The sequence below is a fragment of the Mugil cephalus genome, chromosome 10, assembly GCF_022458985.1.
Source record: "Mugil cephalus isolate CIBA_MC_2020 chromosome 10, CIBA_Mcephalus_1.1, whole genome shotgun sequence".
Classification (NCBI taxonomy): Eukaryota; Metazoa; Chordata; class Actinopteri; order Mugiliformes; family Mugilidae; genus Mugil; species Mugil cephalus.
Window position 1 is genome coordinate 27,550,653 of NC_061779.1, and position 21,553 is coordinate 27,572,205.

The following is a 21,553-nucleotide window of genomic DNA, read 5'->3' on the forward strand; positions in this document are numbered from 1 at the left end:
AGACTAGCTACTGGGAGCTCTAGTAATACATTTTAAATCTGACGCTACACAAAAACTAATAATCCAATCAAGTCAATATTTTAGATAATCTTGGTCAAATCCAAGACTGATCTGAAACAAAAAAAAAAATCCCAGTCACCCAACATTAATTTTATGGAAAATAGCTAATTTTTCATGTTTTTTTTTTCTTTTCGTAAAAACAACAGTGACTTCAGCTTCACGTAATTAAAGTGGTATTTACAGGGTTAAAAATCTTCAAAATTAGTTTAGTAGATAGTTTAAGAGATTTATGCAGGAAAAAAAATCGGAAAAAATATGAATCCGTTTTATAGCAGTTTTTGGACAACGACATTTTGTCTGCTAAGATTAGAAGAGAATAGTAAATGCCTGAGGGTTAAATATTACCTGCCTGACAAAGTGAAGTAGACCAAAAGTTCCTCAAAAGTTAGACATCATGCCGAGATCCAAAGACATTCAGGAACAAATGGGAAAGAAAGAAATCAAGGGTCCAGTGAACCACTGTGAACCATTATCCACAGGTGGCGAAAACATAGAACAGTGGTGAACTTTCCCAGGAGTGGCCGGCTGACCAAAATTACCCCAAGAGCACAGCGACAACTCATCCAAGAGATCATGGCAGAGTTCCAAGATGAAAACCACTGCTAAGCAAAAAGAACATCAAGGTATCTCAGTTTTGGCAGAAAACATCTTGATAATCCCCAAACACTCTCCCCAAATACTCTGTGGACAAAAATTAAACATTTTGGAAGGTGTGTGTCCCATTACATCCGATGTAAAACAACACTGTATTTCAAAAAAAATCATACCAGCAGTAAAATCTGGTGGTGTTAGTGTGATGGTCTGGGGCTTATGGGGCTTGCTGCTGCAGGGCCTGGAATACGTATTACTGTGATAAATAGAACCATGAATTCTGCTGTCCACCAAAAAATGTCCAGCCATCGGTTCGTGACTCAAGCTGTAGCAAACTTGGGTTCTGCAGCAGGACAATGATTCAAAAAACACACCAGCAAGTCAATAGCTGAAGAAAAAATAAATGAAGACTTTTTGAGTGGCTGTGGAATGACTTTAAAAGGTGGTTCATGCAGGAAAACCCTCCAATGTGACTGAATTACAACAATTCTTGATGAGTGGGACTATATTTCTCCACAGTGCTGTAAAAGACTCATTGCAAGTTATCGCAAACACTTGATTGCAGTTGTTGCTGCTAAGAGTGGTCCAACCAGTTATTAGGTTTAAGAGGCAATTACTTTTTCACACAGGGCCATGAGGGTTTGGATTTTGTTTTCCCTTGTGTTTAATTGTGTTATGTTTGACTAATATTTCAACTGAATAAGTTACATTTAAGTGTGACAAGCAAAAAAAAAGAAGAAGAAGAAAGAAAGAAAACCAATGAGGAATTACACTGTTGAACTTTTGATTTTCCAATAGACTGTGATAGTTGGCGAAGGACATGTCACTTTTATTCAAATGTAAATTAAAGATAAATTTTTTTTTTCACACTTTTGCACATTCGTCTTAATATCTTTAGGAAGAAGCCTGTGTCTTTCTGGTACAAGACAAAGATTGCTGGTTGAATAAAAGTAACTTTACGTCAAAATTTGCCAGAGGTAGGAATCATTTTGGGCTTAACTGTATGTTCTGTAGGATTCTTGTGTTCTTTCAGGATCTGTGTCGGGGAGCCAGTCAGTAGTGAAGATATTTGGTGGGAATTTTATGCAGATTGATGTAACAACTGTAGAAGAACAACAATGTTGTCACTCATTTGAATGATGGTAAATGGTCTTGTTTTTACACTATATTGCCAAAAGTATTCACTAATACTATACCAATAATAATATGCTAATAATTTAATTCAGGTGTTCCAATCACTTCCATGGCCACAGGTATATAAAATCAAGCACCTGGGCATGCAGACTGCTTCTACAAACATTTCTGAAAGAATGGGTCGCTCTCAGGAGCTCAGTGAATTCCAACTTGGTATTGTGATAAGATTCTACCTGTGCAGCGAGTCCAGGCGTGAAATTTCCTCACTACTAAATATTTTACAGTCAGCTGTTAGTGGTATTATAACAAAGTGGAAGTAATTGTGAATGACAGCAACTCAGCCATGAATGGCAGGTCACATGAAATGACAGAGCAGGGTCACTGGATGCTGAATTACATAGTGCACAGAGGTTGCCAACTTACTGCTGAGTCAATAGGTACAGACCTCCAAACGTCATGTGGTCTTCAGATTAGCTCAAAAATAGTGTGTAAAGAGCTTCATGGAATGGGTTTCCATACCCAAGCAGCTGCATCCAAGCCATACATCACCAAGTGCAATGCAAAGCATCGGATGCACTGGTGTAAAGCATGCTGCCACTGGATTCCTCTGATGGAACAATCTGGGTTTGGCGGGTGACAGGAGAATGGTACTTGTCTGACTGCATTGTGCCAAGTGTGAAGTTTGGTAAAAGGGGAATTATTGTGCGGGGTTGTTTTTCAAGGAGCTGTTTTTCAGGAACTTGGCCCTTATTTCTAGAGAAAGGATCTCTGAATGCTTCATTATACCAAGAGATTTTGGACAATTCCCCTCTGGAACCTTGCCTTCCCAGAATAACTGGAGCTGATATAACTGCAAAGGGTGGGCCAGTGTTATATTAAACCCTACTGATTAAGAATGGGGTGTCACTTAACTTCGTATGTGTGTCAAAGCAGATGAGCAAATATTTTTAGCAATATAGTGTATAGCAACGATTCTTGACCTATTCACTTACACAAGCGCACACACATTCACACACCAGTGCCATGCACTGGGAGAAACTGGGGGTTCAGTGTCTTGCTGAAGTTGGTGGTGAAACTGGTGGTTTAAGACAACACTTTTTTTTAGGTCTGTTGCTGTAATTTGAGTTTTAATATTCTGTTAATGTTGTACTTACATTTCCCCCAAAATGAGTTCTGGTCTATTCCACTCAATGAGGGCCTATCCAGGATAGTGAAAGTGATTTCACAGCTTAAATGTGACATAGAGTTGCTGTGGTCGTTCATATTTCGTTGGGACATTTATACATTTTTACTTCCATCCTTTCATTCTTACATTTACAGAAAGGAAAGAACAATGGGACCTCCAGTAGATAAAAAGTATAAAAGAGATCTAAACTGTATATTCTTTGGTCATTTGCCACTCTCAAGTGTTTGATGCTTTGTCTGTGCTGTGAAGCCAAATGTATGCTGAAATAAACACACAAAGATTAATTGTTTTACAACAGATTCCCACCACAGCTACTGAGGTGTTGGGATGACACATACACACTGTTGTGCTCTGAAATGTTGAACCATAAGAAACTCTGTGTGCATTTTTTTATCATCTGTCCTCTACCCACATCATTTAACATGAAAAACATCGAACAGAGCGTACCGTGGCTGCCTCCGTTACTAGGCTGCTGGGGTTCCCAGACAGATCAAGATGGGTCAGAGATGCTGAGAACATCTGATTGGAGAACAAGACCTGACAGAGACATCCAAGACCTGGAAACAAGTAAGACCACTCTCAAAGGAGAATAATGGGAGGTAAAAAAAAAAAAAAAAAAAAAGAAGAAGAAAAAAAAAAGAAAGTTTTAGCCCATTCCTGAATGGCATAATTTTTGGGATGTTGGATTTCCTCACATGGACACAGCATGGATTATGGTCAGGACTTGGCCATTTTAAAACATTCAATTTGTTCTTTAACCATTCTTTTGTATGAATGACCTGTGTGTTTGGGGTTGTCATCTCTACCATGATCGAGTTTCTTGAAGGATTCCGCTTACATACAGATTTCCTGGCATGTTCTTTTAGAACTTGCTAGTATATTTGAGAATGTATTGCTCCATCATTGATGGAAATCCGTCCTGATGCAGATGCAGGAAAACAAGCCCAAACAAGTACATTACCACCCATATGTGTCACGGAGGGGATGAGAGGCATCATTTGCCATCTCCAAATGACACCTCTCATTTAAACTAGATTCACGAACATTAACATTATCCAATGTGTGAGAGTCCCTTAGCTGCTTTGTCCATTCCATTGTACACTTCACAAAATGTTTCAAATTCACAAATTTTTTTTAACAAAATGGGGCACTACAGGTGACCTAAGTCTGACTGGAGACAAACGGATGGATTCTAATTTGGCCTTGAAATTAACTTGTAATCCTTGAGGTGAACTTACAATAAAAACAGTTTGGGTACAGTAAACAATGTGGGTGCGGTGCTACACTTTATAATGAATATTGTGCTTGTGGGTGTACCTCTAGCAGTCATTGATACCCGGGACAGAGAAAGGTGCTTGAGTCCTTCATTCCGGTTCTCCAGCTCCTGACTCAGAGCTACTACACCTATAACAATAAAAATACAGCGCACATACAGACAAACACTGGTTATGATCTACAACCATAAAGTGGTTTTCCTTTATATACAAAAAATATTGTTCTATTCTTATACTGTGCTCATCACTAAAATATAAGATATATGAAGTGTACCTTTGTCTTCAATCAGATTGCCTGCGAGATTGATGGATTGAAGGGTAGAAGAAGTGTTCTCTCGAAGGGCAGCTGCCATTTTGACTGCAAAGTCCCTACAGCAGGATGAAAAAAAAATTTCTAAATTTCCAGAAACTCTTAGAAACTAGATAACTAGATATTCACATATAAAAATATTAAATATAGGGATATATAGTACTATGCAAGATATTAACTATATTAACCATTTAATTTAACTATAATATCAAATGTTTCTTTTTGCTTCAAAAAAATCATACCAGCAGTAAAATCTGGTGGTGTTAGTGTGATGGTCTAGGACGTATTGGGCTTGCTGCTGCAGGGCCTGGAATACGTACTACTGTGATAAATAGAACCATGAATTCTGCTGTCCACCAAAAAATGTCCAGCCATCGGTTCGTGACTCAAGCTGTAGCAAACTTGGGTTCTGCAGCAGGACAATGATTCAAAAAACACACCAGCAAGTCAATAGCTGAAGAAAAAATAAATGAAGACTTTTTGAGTGGCTGTGGAATGACTTTAAAAGGTGGTTCGTGCAGGAAAACCCTCCAATGTGGCTGAATTACAACAATTCTTGATGAGTCTAATGTTCCTCTGAGACTTAACCAAGTTTCCACTCTGTTCAACAGTATAATGTGATCCACAGAATCAAACGTGGCACTGAGAACCACTAAGATGAGAACTGACACCTTGTCTGAGCCAGTGTTCAGCCTCATATTGTTTAGATATACATTTATAAGAGCCATTTCTGTGCTGTGTTTATTAGAGTTTATTAAAAACTTTAACTAATTTCTCAATAATCTTGGCTATGACCAGGAGATTTGGAATAGGTTTGTAGTTGGATAACAGAGGTGCATTTCCTCAGTGTTCTCTTTTTTAAGAGTGGCTTGATAGCAGCTACTCTCAGGGGTTCAAGGAACATGCCTGATTGACGTGAACAATTTATTTGTTGCAAATCAGTAAGGACATACTTTGTAATAATTTTAAGTCAGATGGTATTGTGTCAAGACAGCAAGTAGGCAGTTTAAGCTGCTGAACTGTTTCCTCTATAGTTCTTTGATTAACTGGATGTGACATACCAGCGGAGTTATTCCAGAGTGGTTTTGGAGACATCGTTTTAGTTAGGTGATATGAGAGAATGTTTAACCTTATAGACTGTATTTTGTCTCTAAAATAGCAAGCAAATTTATTGCATTTTTCTGTGGAGAAGAGTTCTGAAGCTTTTTGATTAGGAGAGCTTATAAACCATAGTAAACAGAAGTATTGTTAATGTTCTTATTTATAATTTCAGAAAAGTAACTTTGTCTAGCCTTGAATAACTTTGTTAAAATTACTGAGATTGTTTGTCAAAGTCATAGTGAATTTGAAGTTTAGTTTTTAGCTTTCTGTACTCACAGCCGGTAGCATGGCTAAGGCCTCCTTAAATCAAACACTGGTACTCTCGTTGATATGTCTTTTCTTAACAGACACAGAAGTTGACTGAACATTAGGAAATATCCTAAGTCACAGAACATGCAGGAATGATTAGAAAGAGCTATGTCCTTAACATCAACAGAGGAAATGCCACACCTTTAGAGATAACCAGATCCAGTGTGGGGTTGTGTGTGTATGCATCTTTTCACACTTTGCACAAGGCCAAAAGTGTTGAGTACGGCAGAAAGTTCTCTTGCATGACTCTCTATGGTATTATCCACATAAATATTAAAATCCCCTGTTATATATATATATATATATATATATATATATATAAAAGATAGTTATATTCTGTCCAGATAACTGACAGCAGTTTCCCTGATTGAAGTGAATTTGAAATTAATATCACTATCTATTCATTAACAGTGATTTGTTATCTGGTGATCTAATGGTATGTAGAGCTAAACTTGTAGAGATAACAGGAGGCACTGGCTCAATAAGTTGGTAAGTGATGCCTTTTTTATTTGTCACCAGTTTTCTGTTACCTATTATCACAAGGATTGAAAAGGTTATCTGACTTCCACAGGGCCCCGACCTTTTCTGGGAAACACTGTTGAACAGTTTAGCTGTTCAGGGCTGACTTCATTAGTTGATCACTGGTACTAAAATGACCCAATACTCAAAATTTCTTATGTATTTTTATGGAAGTTTTAAGGGCTGTTATAGCATTTGTATAGTATTTTGTCTGTGATTGTACTATAAGGAATTGCACTTGATGACTAACGAGTGATTCTATGCGATATTTAACAAATGCATCAGGTGTCTGACTTTTTTTCTCCACCCCTGTACAATGTTTATAAATTAGAAATCACCCCCTTAGATGTGTTCCTCATTTGTTGCGTCACAGAGCTTGAACTGTTTTTCAAGGAGGAATAGAGAAAACTTGCGGTTGGTAGCCTGATTAAGACATATCCACAAAGACTCTGTGCTGTATTTTCAGCCAAAGGTGAATCTACTACTACTAATACTAATCATTTACTTTAACTTTTAATTTTTAATAAATTGACATTATTTTGTAAGAATATATTTACAGTGGAATATTGTTTTATTTTTTTATGCAGATTTTTGTCAAATGAGCCAAATTATATTGACCATGACATTGTATAAAAACAACAGAAAAGAAAAGGGTGAATCATCCAAGGGGCTGAATATTTTCAGCCCCAGTAAGATCCATATATGTCCGGACACTGTCACAATATTTGTTATTTTAGCTGTTAACCAAAACAGAAGTTATATAATGAATGACTTGGCATCACTTTTGAACTCTGAAAATAGCAGACTGTGTAGAAAAGTGACTGATTACTCTGCCAAAGCTGCGGTTCTGCACTTTAAGCCAATATTCCTTATGAAACTTGAATATGTTTTGCTAAACGGCTGAAATAACAAAAGCAAATGTGTCAGTGTCCCAACAAAAACCATACTGTAGTGTGGGTACACAGTGCAAACTCACGGTTTCAGTCCACTGCCCTCTAGTGAGAGCTCTCGCAAACTTGAAGATCTGGATAGCAGGAAAGTCAATTGTTGCTGGACGTCCACAGACTGAAGGAAGAACAACAAAGACAAAGTCTAAAAGAAATGTGCAGTCTGGTGCTTCCAAATATCTTATTACACACCCAAACAATAGAAACATATCATGTCAAAGATGCCAAAAACATTGACTGAAAAAATACAAAGAAAGAATTTGGTTTCAGTCATCCAAGTCATGGTTTATTCCAAAAGCATTTTAAAAAGCAACTGGACTTGTTGAGTGTTGAGAAGACATTTTGCCACTCATTCGAGTAGCTTGAGAACTGAAGAAGCTACTTGGATGAGTAGCAAAACATTTTCTGAAAAGCCCAAAAGTCCAGTTGCTTTTTTAAAATGCTTTTTGGACATATTATTTATTCAATGCAAAACTGAGTATTATTGTAGCTTCAGGGGAAAGGACTGCAGATTTTGCCTCTGCTCTCTTACAGTGTATTTTAGGGGTATCAAACATACATCATGTCTGCCAAAACCAGCACGCCTGAGGGTCTGATCTGACTTACTAAATGGATTTGCAAAATGTGAAAATTACATAGGAGACTGTAACTAACACTTGCACCTATTCCTAATTTGCCCACTCTGTGTTGTGCCAATACCACAACCACAACTAAAAAGCAGATCGATGCTCTGTGCCGAAATTGTGAAATTACCTATTTCTCTTTAGATATATCAGGTTGTTCATAAACATGCAGGAAATTAAAAGCATAGATCATTATATGTAAAGATTTTTGCACCTCTTTGCACTAAAACAAAGTCAAACATTTGTAGTTTTTGCTATTTATAGGTTAATGTACAATTATGTTACTAATTCGATCGAGTGACACCATCAATGTATATAAAGTGTGATGATTGTATTAAGACAGTGAACCTACTTCATATTTTAACCTACCCCAAGTCCATTGCATTTATCCACTACAAAAAAATCTGTTTATCAGATAAGCGTAGCACTCATCAGCCTGTGAAAGTAGTCTTCAGTGTCTAGGGGGTGGGAGAGACTTGGGTATTTACTGTATGTAAGGGATAACGTATAGTGAGTCAGTGATGCTGGCTGGAAAATAAAAAATTTTAAAAAAAGAAATTCTTCCCAAATCCTTTACATCAGTAAAAGCAAACAAAGAAAGAGAAAGAGTCTACCAATCGTAGTTCTTTGGAGTAGATCTTCATGAACCACTGGTTGAAGGATAAAGCCGCTACTGCCAATGCCAAGTCCCTGAGAAGAGAGAATTAATATTTATTTCAGACATATTCATTCCGGTTGATATTTCAGACATAATAAAAAAACAACAAAGGAATAGGCAGAAGCTACTACTTTTCCATGGATGTAACTGCCAGCCTGTCCAGCGGTTAGCAAAGCTGTGGACATACAAACCATAACCATGTCCAGCAGACGAACTGGCTGAACAATTGAAGTACAGGAGAATCTACAGGGAGTGAAGTCTGCTGTGCTTAATGGAAACAGGGCTGACGAGGCAAAGACAAAGGTATTTGGATTACAAGCATGGTGCATCAACATAGAGTATGTTACTGTGAAGATGACCATCTACTGCCAGGATATCAAACTTAACCCTGAGTCTCCTGCCTTATTGCATATCCAGAGCAATCTCACACACTGTGTGTTTACATTCTTCTACAACCACAAGCAGTCAAGAGACTGAAACTCAGCATGACGAGTTCAGGGTCCTGCATCTTTAGACACTTTGACTGTTCATCAGTGTTTATCATCACTTGCTCCCCAAGTAGTGTTGCAATTCAAAGTACACATCTATCCAAGTACAGTCCAAATGCCTAGATAGGTTTTGCCCTACCTTTTTTTTTTTTTTTTTTTTTTATATCAAGGACACATCAAGAGGTAACTGGTGTGGACTTGAAATAGCCAGGTATCCCAGAATCAATTTCAGTGGTGTCATCAAGAATAGTTTAGGGTACAGCATGACTGTACTGCATCCTCCAGAGTTTGGACGTCAAGAGTCAAACTTGTCAACTATCTACTACTGACTACAGATGGCGCTGCTCTAAAACCCACGCCTAAGCCTATGGCCTAACTTAATGTGCACCTCCCCAGAAATGTAACTAAATGTTGCAGGGACACTGACTGGAATGGCTGTGAAGTCCAAAACCTATTTCACTGTGCATGTGTCTCGGCGGTCACACAAGCACAGAAAGTTCTCCCTTACAATTAGTTATCTATGTTCTATGCTGCAATGATTTTAGTGAAAGTAACTGTTGATTCACTTTCCTTAACTTCTTTATTCATTAACTCCAACATGTGCCATTCAGTTCCTCTCTCCATTTTTTGAAGTGTTAAAAGAATGGCAATTCCAGCTCCAGATGAAAGAGCAGAGGTGGAAGCAGGTCTGGACCAGAATGAAAACCATCACAGGCTGCAGTTTGAAGAAGAGGAGCAGGGGGATGTGGGGATTGCTAACCAGTCCAATAACTTTTACACCAGTATAGGATGAAAACAAGGAGCTGAAGTCTGTACTGAGTAAACTCAAGGTCCAGTTGAAGGACACGGATAGGAGGAGTACAGGAAGGACTTTGTGATGTTGTGCAGGTCGAACCACCCGCACATCAACACATCCATAACCAAGATGATGGTGTTGGACTCCTGGAGCCCAAGCCCCACTGAACACAGCCAAGGGCCAAGGTTTGTTCAGACATACAAGTACCTACTGTAGGTCTGCAATTTTATCACAAACTGAACTGATCAGCTAATACAAACACAGGAAAGACAGAGCTATCTCTATTTTCTGAGTAGGCCTTCAACATCTGCCAAAAGCTGCTGTAGAGGTTCTACCAAAATGTTGTAGCCAGTGTCCTCGCTTATGCTGTGGTATGCTGAGGAAACAACATTAAGAGGAAGAGTGCCTCGCGGCAGGACAAGCTGATGGGGAAGGTTGACTCTGTAGTGGGCACCAAACTTGAGTCTTTAACATCTATGGCAGAAAAGACTCCAAACCATTTGTTATTTAGAGTGTGGCTCTTCAGCATCTCCTCATGAGCTACGATGACAGAACTTCACTGTGTCTGTGTTTTGATAGTTTAAACTGATTTTTTGTTTGTTTGTTTGTTTTTTGTATATATTCCATACTTTATGATGAAACAGTGCCATATCTCACCTGCTATCTAAGTGGCTGAAGTCCTGCAGATTGAACTGTCTCGAGTTGTGGATATAGTAGATGTTGTCAACATCCTGCATAAACAGTTAACATTGTTTATTTGGAGGCACTGCTGTTAAAAATAAATTTCAATAAAATGTTTCTTGTTGTTTATTGTCAATAGGAAATTACAACAAATACAATAATTATGAAAATTACAATATGAAATTACAATAGTGACTTACCCACTGAATCTCCTCTCTAATTGGCATGTCATTGAAATCACACAAAGCTGCATAAGTATCGGAAAATCCCCCTAGAAAAAAAAACATTCAATCAGACCTTACCTACCTGCATATGATTGCGTTTTTTGCATGTGGTAACTACATTTTGTACACATAGCCTCCTCCATAAGCCTCGTTAAGCCTAATTAAATAACATGCAGTGCCTTCAGTACAGAGAAAAGTAGATGAGGAAGAGGAAAGAAGCAACTACACTGCTACTGCTCATGTTTGGTGTTTTTGGACTGAAAACTGCAAAAAAAAAAACTTGTTAAATATGCTCATCTAAAATATTAATCTGTGTTTAAACATGCAACATGAAGCTATCAAGTTTATGAGAGAGGAGAAACAAAGCTGTAGCATGGCTTCCTAGCCTACAGTTAAATATGCCATATCACACAACCAGATAGACATACTCACTAATTCAGCATTAAATATATGTTTTATTTATTTTTATTTCTTTATTTTTTTATTTAATTTAAATTTAAATTCAACACGTTGAAATAGACTACATTTTCTGTTTCCTCCCAACCACTGGTAGATCAAGTAGTCTGTTACTGTTGGTAGTTATTTTTTTGAAGAAATACAACAAGATCAGTGAGTGAGGAAGAAATTAAACACATCAATGCTGATTAAAGTTACACCTTAAATACTAGGTAATGGTATCTTTGCCTCATCTCTATTTACACAAGGAAACTTGCTAAAGTTTTGGAACACAGTGGGAAGCTCATCAGCAAAGAGGAATGTGGTTTCAGTTTTAACTGTGGTGGTGTGTATATTGTGTTTTATATGTGTTATATGGACTGTTTAAATGACACATTACTTTTGGTATGGTGGACACATACTAACAATTGTTTGAAATCAAGTGTTTTTTGTAGTGTTGATGAAGCTGTGTTCACAGAAATGTGGACGTTCAAAAGGGCAAAAGTGCCCTTTGTCCTTCTGTGCTTTTTTGAGCAATGCAGCTTATTGTTGTTCATAGAAATGATGATTACACAGACTTGAACATGGGGAAACAAACAACATCTTCACAAATGCATGGCTGTGTGGCTGTTTCTATTTTTTCCTGGTGTTGCATGCTGATGAGGATCGACAGGCTGGATGGCTAACACCTGACTTGGTGTGGGTGTGGTCACTGGGCCTCGGTAGAAATGCTCTGCTCAGTGCAGGCACTCTCTCTCTTTGCAGTTTGTCCTGCTTGTTTGGAGCATGGCTTTCTTTGTTTTGTGGATTATGCTGGTTTGATTTTAGGTTTTCACACACACACACATTCAGTCACAACACTTGCATCCACGCATCCATGACACACACTGATTCTGATCTTGAGATCCTGAGCTGAGTTGCTAAATAAATTTGTGTTTAAACTTATGCCATGTGTGTTCTCCACCTCCTTGTCCTGTTCTATACCTAAGAAAAATGACACGAGTTGATATATGATAAGCTGTATTCGAATAAGACTTTAGCAATAAAACTAATGGGAGTGTAGTTGAAAGTTGTGGCTCATGCTTGGCTGCTCTCTATCTGTTAGTGACAGTGCCATAGATGGTTGTGTTTTTACAATTTAAAAGGAAACCATGATTGCATTGGTGTAATTACACCCGGTTACACTAGTGAGAGCACTGGCAAAACAATGTCGGACTCGGAACTTTGCCCAGTTTGACCAACGATGACATGTTCAGTCAAATGTCCGGTGTCCAGCAAACAATGTGGCATTAAATGATAATTGGAACACTCTGGGGAAAGCGTGGTCTGATTAAGAAAGATAGCAGCCCTCATACTTTGGCGGGTGCAGCTCTCCAATGTAGAGGCTGGATGATTTTATTGACCACCCGAAGCCATGAGCACTGTAGGGGGAGTAACAGCAATCTTCCACTCTGATTTTTCCTTTAATCCTAAGAAAACCTTACTCTTAGTCTTGCTCATCCAGACTGGAAAATGGAAAAAACAATTATTGTGTGTATCACTCGACTGCTTTACTCATACCTTTTATGTGATTTAGTGCTTATAACAGATAAAGTCATTATAGTAGGTGAACACATTCATGGTGTTGTTGTCAGTGACTGCTTCAGGTTAATTTACGTCATTATTAGATTCAGTTATTAAGCTTTTCTCAAAATGTAAACAGATCAACTCATTGTTTTAATCACACATTAGACCTTGTCCTGATGTATGGCATAGAAAGTGAATGTTTGACAGCAATTTACTGATGATCCTCCTTTGTCTGACTATTTCCCGATAACATCTGAATTTACAATGATGGATTAAACAGAAATCTAAAAGAAATTTCATTACAGAAGACAATATTGTGAGGAAACACTGCATTAGTTTCCACTGCCATGCAGATGATACCCAGGTATCTGGTCTATGGAACCAGATGAAACTAATCAGCAGGTTAAACTCTAAGTGTGTCTGATGGAAAGGTTTGGATGATCTGTAATTCTCTTCTCTTAAACTCAGACAAAACAGAAGTCATTCTAACTGGCCTTAGAGGTCTCAGATCTTCATTACCTAATCACTTAGTTTCTTTCAATAGCATGACTTTATCTTCCAGTTGTACGATGAGAAACTCTGGTGTTATATTTTACAAGGATATGTCCTTAAATTCGCACATAAAGCAATTCTTTCACCTGTATAATATCATCAGAATAAGGAGCATCATGTCTCAAAGTGATGCTGAGAAACTAGTTCATGCTTTTGTGTCTTGTAGGCTAGATTACTGTAATTCATGACTGTTTGGCTGTCCAAATAGCTCTTTAAAAAGCCTCCAATTGATTCAAGGTGCTTTAATATAGATCTCATCTCAACTTACATACTGCTACACTAGGCACTGAGGTTGCGGGGTTGCTGGAGACTATCCCAGCTGGCATCAGGCGTGAGGCGGGGTACACCCTGGACAGGTCACCAGCCTATCACAGGGCTAACAAACAACCATTTGCACTCACACGCACAGCTAGGGTAAATTTTACAGTCACCAATTAACCTAACGAGCATGTCTTTGGAGGTGAGAGGAAACTGGAGTACCCGGAGAAAACCCACGCGGACACAGGGAGAACAAAAAGCCTCCAATTGATTCATAATGCTGCAGCACGAGCACTAACAGGAATTAACAAGAGAGATCATATTACTCCATTATTAGCTTCTCTTCATTGGCTCCCTTTAAAATCTAGAATTAATTTTAAAATCCTCCTCCTTACATACAAGGCCTTGAAAGGCCTAGCTCCATCATATTTGAAAGACCTCATAGTACCATACTGTCCCAAAAGGTCACTACGATCTCTAAGGGTACGTCTACTTGTGGTTCCTGGAGTTTCTAAAAGTAGAATGGGAGGTAGAGCCTTCAGCTATCAGGCTCCTCTCCTATGGAACCAGCTCCCAGTTTGGATTCTGGAGGCAGACACCGTCTCTACTTTTAAAGTCAGGCTTAAGACTTTCCTTTTTGACAAGCTTATAGTTAGAGCTAGACTGAACCATTACTTAGTTATATGCCTGGGCTGTTGGGGGGATGATGCACTAAGTACATGTCCTCTACTCTCTCTTCTCTGACACCAAGCTCCTGTCCTCTAATCTCTCATAGTTTCTTTTACTAACCGCGATCTCTCCCTCCTTCTTCTACCCTCTCCCTCTATCTTCTTGGCCTGGAGTGCTGCATATCTGACCTGTGGAGCCCCAAACTACATCTGCTGTCGCGGTCTCATCAACCTGCCCACTCTTCATGACCTTCTGCAGTTGTCCACTCCTACCTGGATGAACAATTCTTCACATAAGATCATCAACTATATCTTGTATTATTTATGATTCTATGTGTTTTCTTCAGCTTGATGTATGTATCTATGACAGAAGGTTGTTTATCTTGTTTCTCCTGCTCTTCTTTTCTCTCTGTCCTCTCTGTTTCTACCTGGCTGGCCTTCGGCAGTTGGGTCCCTCCATATGAGCTGGGTTAAAATAAAATAAATGAAACTGAATTGGATTGGTATATTAAATACTGCAAAATGAAGAGAACATACCACAGGGACGTAACTGACTGTTCAGCTTTTCTTCTATCACAGCAGTCAGTGTGAAGAGTCTCTTGAGGAGATCCGGAGGAATTTTCTTTAACAGTTTTCTGAAAAGTCATAAAATATAAACAGAGCATTAAAGCCACTCAAGCACTTCTGTGGGGTTTTAGGCAACTAAATGCTAATATCACATTCACATACAGTACAATGACACCGTTGATATTTGATATTTAGCAGGTATATTTGCTATTCTTTAAGTGTATCACATTAGCATTCTAACATTAGCTAAATCTAAACACTGAATCACAGTGGGCTCTTGCCTTTTTATTGACATAGCTGTGAATGGTTCAAGACAATTTCAGACATTTTGTTTGGGTAAAACAAAATACTGACATTATTTCAGAAAACCGTGCTACTATCAGCAAAATAATTTTGGTATGAAATCTCTGGTATTCATTTCAACATGAACAAAGTTGCGACTAAACGATTCTGTATTTGTCATTTGGCAGTCCTCTAGCATTATCATAATTTGGTTGGTCTTTAACAGGCCTGAACTCTGTAGCGTATTGGCAGACATTAGGTTGTTGATATGAGATGAGATGATACTGGGGAAACCTACTAAAATGGGTGTTCACCCACAGCTTAAAGGCAATCATGTTGCTAAGATCCGTGGGCAACATGATTGCTGATTGCTAATGATTGTTGAATTCTTACTGCATTGATAAGCAGACTGGTGACAACTTAAAAGAAAGGCCTAAATAAAGTCGGATTTCCATACATAGCCTACCTCCAGACTGCCCTGCACCGCCCACTTTAAATTTCCATTGCTAGAAGGTGGGCTGAACAAAGCCAAAGGAATACTTTCCTGGGTACTAAAAAGTACCCACTCTATAGTTGGTCTGAAGTAGGGGAATTGGGCCCGAAAATGCGACTTAGAATGCAAACAATGCTTACTACTGATTGGTCGGAAAAAAAATTGTCATAATACTGCGTCAGGTACAAAGCAGGATGTTTAGATTAGAGAGACGGTATTGACTAGTAGTAAGCTGCTCACTTTCAACTTTCTGCTCTCGTGTCGGTACATTTTTTAAATGATGACTGGAAAATTAATGTCTTTCTGGACCAACCCAGAGGTGAAGGCTTTTCTGTCCTTGTTGGGAGAAGAGAGTATACAGAGATGTCCAAACTTGGCTTTATCAGGTCGGTGAAACAACTGAAGAAGAAACTTAAAAAATTGAAGGCAGATTATTGGGTAGCCAAGGGGCACAACAATATGAGTAGTGCTGACCGAAAGGTCCCGAACTGCTACTCCTAATAGTCACTCCTAAGCAATGGAAAAGTTAGTGGTACTGATTACAAAAAAAAAAAGGGTGGTTTGGTTTGGAGTGGTTCGGTGCGCAGAGGTTTAGAGGTAGGCCGTGTATGGAAAGCCGGCTTAAAAAGAGTCTGGGAACACTTTATTTAGAAAGTAGAATTGCTGAATTGTTGTTTGTGAATCATATCATATGTTCTGGTCTTGAAAGTCATTATATGTCAACCCAACACCAATTTTTTGCTTCCAAGTGTTAGGAAGCATTAATTTCCTGATAACATAAACACCAAAGTACTATGCCTAAAAATGATTTTATTCATACACATGTTATAGTTCCACACAAACATGACTAATTTAATAAAAGCACTTTAGCTGGTCTTGATCTTGTTTATTTTGGAAAAACATCTTAAAAACATACTGCATTTTTGGGTTTAATTTTTTTAGTCATCTATTTGTATATTACCTGCAGAATTTTTTAAGTTAAAGTCAGTCAAGCAATTTTGAATCTGAATATAACAAAAGAATTTGTGGCGAGACACAAACTCAAATGGTGCTTCAAAAGGGTACTATTATAGAATGAGTTTTGCGCAGACCTACAAGTTGTTGTTTTTTTTTTTTTTCCTGAAATGCATCAAATTGGCTGTTGGAGTCATTGTATAGGTTGCCATTTTAAAATAAAGATCATGTCAGAAAGAAAAGTTAATGGATTATTATTTATTGTTTGAATTATTCATTTATTGATTTTTTACCAACAGTCTTGTTTTCACAACATAATTGAAATATACAAAGACATAAGTTACATGCCTTGAACAAACATGTCAAACCCCCATGCCCTGTCTTTTCAGGTTTTGCAGTGCTTGGCTGGGAATCAGGTTTGTGAGTTTATTGCATAGGGAAAAGGTAAATCAAAGGTGTTTCTGCAATATTATGTAGTGCGAAGTGCCACCATTTACATGTCTTCTGACTCTTCCAAGACTTCCATTACACGTGAACTCCATATATACAAAATGAAGGGGTCCCAGATCTGGGGAAAATCATGTTGTTGGTGTTTTATTGTATTTGTGATTTTCTCTAAGGGGAGAGTTGTACCTAGTTCAGACAACCACCTCCTTATACTTTTGGAATCTCACCATGAGAGGGCTATTACTCTCTTTGCCATTAATACACTACACAAATATTCATTGATGCTTCTTAATCTTCAAATTGTCTGGATATGGACCTAATATAAACAAATGTGGGACTAAAGTTATTAGAATCTGAACACATTGTTTTTTTTTTGCCAGTTTTTTTGCATTTCTGTACATTACCAAATACAATTGGAAAAACATTTTTCCTTCTCCCATTTGATACAAACATCAGGAACAGCACTATCGTGTCTATTAAGTTTTTCTGGAGTGATATACCTTTGCATCAACCAGTTATATTGTATTATTTTCAGGCGGGTGTTTTTGATTACGCTTTAGAGGATGCTTCCTCTCATTTTTCTATTGCGATGCCCTCCTGTAGATCTTCTCTCCATGCCCCCAGACATCCTGCAGATGTCTCTGTACTTCCATCTACGAGGCATTTGTAAAATTTGGATAACAAACCCCTCCCTAAACAATCCATTTTCATTCATTCTTCTATGGTAGACATTTCAGGGGTATTTAATTTTGGTTTCAATGTGTCTTAATGAATTTCTCAAGTGTAGATATTTTTAAAAAATGTTTATGGGGTATGTTAAGTTCATCCTTTATTTCTTCAAATGTCATCAACACTTTTTAAGACTATTTTTACCATTCCCTTAGTAGCCTTATATTTAAATCCCACATCTATTTTACCTCCTAGAGGGAAGGAGTCATTTCCCCGTATTGGACTAAAGAAAGAGAGAGGGGGCATTTCTCAGATATTTTTTATTTTGATGCAACACTACAATCATATTATTCACAATAGGGTTTTTTGTTTTCTTTTTAAGGATTATAGTACTTGGAGAGTACAGATACCAGCTCTCGCTGTGTCCGTGTGGGTTCTCTCCAGGTACTACGGTTTCCTCCCACCACCAAAGACATGCTCGTTAGGCTAACTGGTGACTAAATTGACCCTAGGTGTGCGTGTGAGTGCGACTGGTTGTTTGTCTCAGTGTTAGCCCTGCGATTGGCTGGCGACTGGTCCAGGGTGTACCCCGCCTCTCGCCCGATGCCTGCTGGGATAGGCTCCAGCAACCCCCGCGACCCTAGTGAGGATTAAGCGGTACGTGAAATAAAATGAGATGAGAGTGCAGATATACTGGGAGGGGCAGATTTAGTACCCAATAGTACCAAAGTGGACTGGGACATTTGAGTCCCCCTTTGTCATATGGTAAATACAATAGTGACAATCGTGTCTGGGGAGTTCTGTTATTCCACAAAAATCTAACAAACAATGTCTTAAATTGAGTGAATAGGTTACTTGGAGGAGGGAGTGGAAGACTTTGAAACAAATACAAGTTTGGGCAGTATATTCATATTTTCCTGTTAGTGACATTGGTATGGATGACCACGTTTCCAGTCATTTTGAGATTTCTTGTAGTAATGGAGCATAATTAGTAGCTAAAATATATTTAAGTTGTGGGACTATTTGAATGCCTGCCATGTAAAATAATCTGCAATTTTAAATTAGGTGGCTATTTGAGGAGGATTTTTACTTTCTAACTGATTTAAGAACTTTTTTTTTAACAGTATATTTATTAAAGGTTTAACATAGATATACAAAGTACATATACATACATATTTGAACAATATACAAACATTAGGTACATTCAATAAGAATACTTAAGACCGTGAAAATTCTACAGGTGTTCTATGTTAGTTTGGTTGCAGCATATGATTGTGGTCCTGTACAGGGAATAATTATGCTGTCCCAGTTTCACACAGTAAGTCAGATAAATCTTTGTTTTTAATATACTGGATGTAGCACCCCCATATTTTCTGAAATATGTCTTGTTTATTTTTTAGAGTATATTTCATTTTTTCTAATGGTAGACATAAAGACACTTCTTTGAAGCATTGCGTGATACTTGGTTTGCCAATATGTTTCCACATTAGAGCTATCACTCCCTTTGCTTGTAGTATTCCCATATTTATGAAGATTTTTTCAAAGCGATTTATGTTATGTCTTATAAGATATAAGCCCAGTCGGAAAAATCCCATCACTAGTCTAATTGACAAAAAACACCTGTATTATTACTCTAACCTCTTCCCAAAATTCCTTTATTTTTGGACATGACCATGTTTTGAGTTTATTATATTTATCAGAGTAGACATACGTGGGAAGTGGAAGCCTGAGGGAGAGTGACTCAATGTCAACAGTCTTCTCCATGTGGGGGGCTTTTCTGCAGCATTATAGAACATTATAGTTCTTAATTGGGCTGCCCAATAATACCAAACTATATTAGGGCATTGCAGCCCTCCTGTGTCAAAGGGCAAGTATAAAAGGGACAAACGAAGTCTGGGACGCTTGTTATTCCATAGAAATTGGTTAAACAGTTTTTTTTATTTTAAAGAAAAAGTCTGGTGGAGGTGGCAAGGGGATATTTTGAAACAAATACAGAACCTTAGGGAGAACATTTATCTTTTGGTATATTTATTAGGGGTGTTACGATTCGTTTTAACAACGATTCGATTCAAATCACGATTTGTGGTGGCCAATACGATTCAAGGACGATTTTGGTTCATTTAGAATGATCGTTCCGAAACGATTCAGTGATTTGAAATCGATTCACTAACTTTTTAGCCAAAAATTAAACCAGTGTGACTGAAACAAATACCTACTCAGCAGTGGCGGTTCTAGATCAAAATTACCAACGGGGCCGCTGTGAGGCCAGTGTTTTTTCAGGGGGGCACATATAAGGACAAAACAGGGCAATATTTAAGCATTGAAAATATTTAGTTTAGTTTATATAAAGCCAAAACAAAATACATTAAGTATTAATCCAATAAGACAAATATTCTTTGTCTCAATAAACATAAAATAAAATGTGGTCAATAAACCTTGAAACCATGTTTGTCTTTTTTGTAAAATAAGATTTCTTTTTTTTGTTGCATAAAATAAAAATTTTATCTGCACAATGACGCTTTTTTAATCTAAGCATTTAGCTACACGCAGAGTTCTTTTTCACAGCATGAGACTTGAATGTACAATCACACTCACTTATCTAAATCACACTCATCTCACTCTTTCTTTATGTACAGTGAGGAGGAAAAATAGAAATAGATAACTGTAGCATCTACTTTCAGAAGGCCATTCAAGTTTTTCATTAAACAAGTAGGCTACATGCTGTTGGTTATTTCACCCATTTCCCAAGCATGACATCATGTTTACTGACTTCAATAGCTTTGCTTATTCACAAACATAACAAGACCAAGCCGTGATTAAACGCAATAAAAACGGATTTTATAATTGTAGTGAATAACAGTAAAACACGAATTTGTGACGTTATTTCAATTGCACCGTTTTCCAACAATCGCCTCTTTGCAGTAGTCCATGCAAGTTGGATCGTAGGAAAATAAATCGATTCATTGACGTAGTGGATGAATCGTTACACCCCTAATATTTATTCTACCAATCAATGAGATTTGGAGACTCAACCATCTCTCCACTGATTTGGATATGTCAGTCATAATTGGACTGTAATTATTGTTCACCACATCTTCCAGTTTCGGAACAATCTGACTTCCTAGATAAGTAAAATGATTCACATTTCTAAAATGGCAGGTATATTTATGTGGATTCACACTTTCTTACGAGTTCAAAAGCATTATGAAGGATTTTGATTTATTAATTTTATAACCAGAAATATAGCCAAATTTTCCAATTAGATCTAAAGTGGCTGGAATAGATTTCCCCAGATTTTTAAGAAAGAGGATCATATCGTCAGCATGAAGAGCTATTCGATGGTTGAGCCCTCCAATTTCTATACCCATGATCATAGCGTGGTCTCTTATAGCAATAGCGAGTGGTTCAATCAAAATTATAAATAAAAGAGGGAATAGGGGGCAACGTTGTCTACAGCCTCTTCCAATCTCTATTGGTTTTGAAATAACATTATTTGTAATTATTTCTGCATATGGATTATTATATAAGAGCTTGACCCAGTTACAGAATCCCTCTCCCAAACCAAAGCGACCAAGAAGCTCAAACAAATAGAGCCATTCTACCCTATCAAAAGGCTTCTCGGCACCTAATGCAGGAAAGCTGTATCTGATGACCACCTTTGCTCGTGCAAAATATTTAAAACTTTTCTAACATTATGGAATCCTTGATGCCCAACCATGAACACGTTTTTATCTCCCTTGATAATATCTGGCAAGAGGCGC

At 37.8% G+C, this 21,553-nt stretch overlaps 1 protein-coding gene across 3 annotated transcripts in view; it reads right to left on the bottom strand.

Annotated features, from left to right (window-relative positions):
• Window positions 1-21,553, bottom strand: part of carmil2 (capping protein regulator and myosin 1 linker 2) — a 110,556-nt gene that overhangs the window by 69,987 nt on the left and 19,016 nt on the right. For all 3 annotated transcript variants that reach the window (XM_047596293.1, XM_047596292.1, XM_047596295.1), the window contains exons 6-13: window positions 14,918-15,015; window positions 10,878-10,948; window positions 10,654-10,727; window positions 8,669-8,744; window positions 7,461-7,549; window positions 4,520-4,614; window positions 4,289-4,375; window positions 3,419-3,528 (exon numbers count right to left, since the gene is read on the bottom strand). In XM_047596293.1, the coding sequence (XP_047452249.1) occupies window positions 3,419-3,528; window positions 4,289-4,375; window positions 4,520-4,614; window positions 7,461-7,549; window positions 8,669-8,744; window positions 10,654-10,727; window positions 10,878-10,948; window positions 14,918-15,015 (700 nt within the window). The remainder of the gene's footprint in view (window positions 1-3,418; window positions 3,529-4,288; window positions 4,376-4,519; window positions 4,615-7,460; window positions 7,550-8,668; window positions 8,745-10,653; window positions 10,728-10,877; window positions 10,949-14,917; window positions 15,016-21,553) is intronic.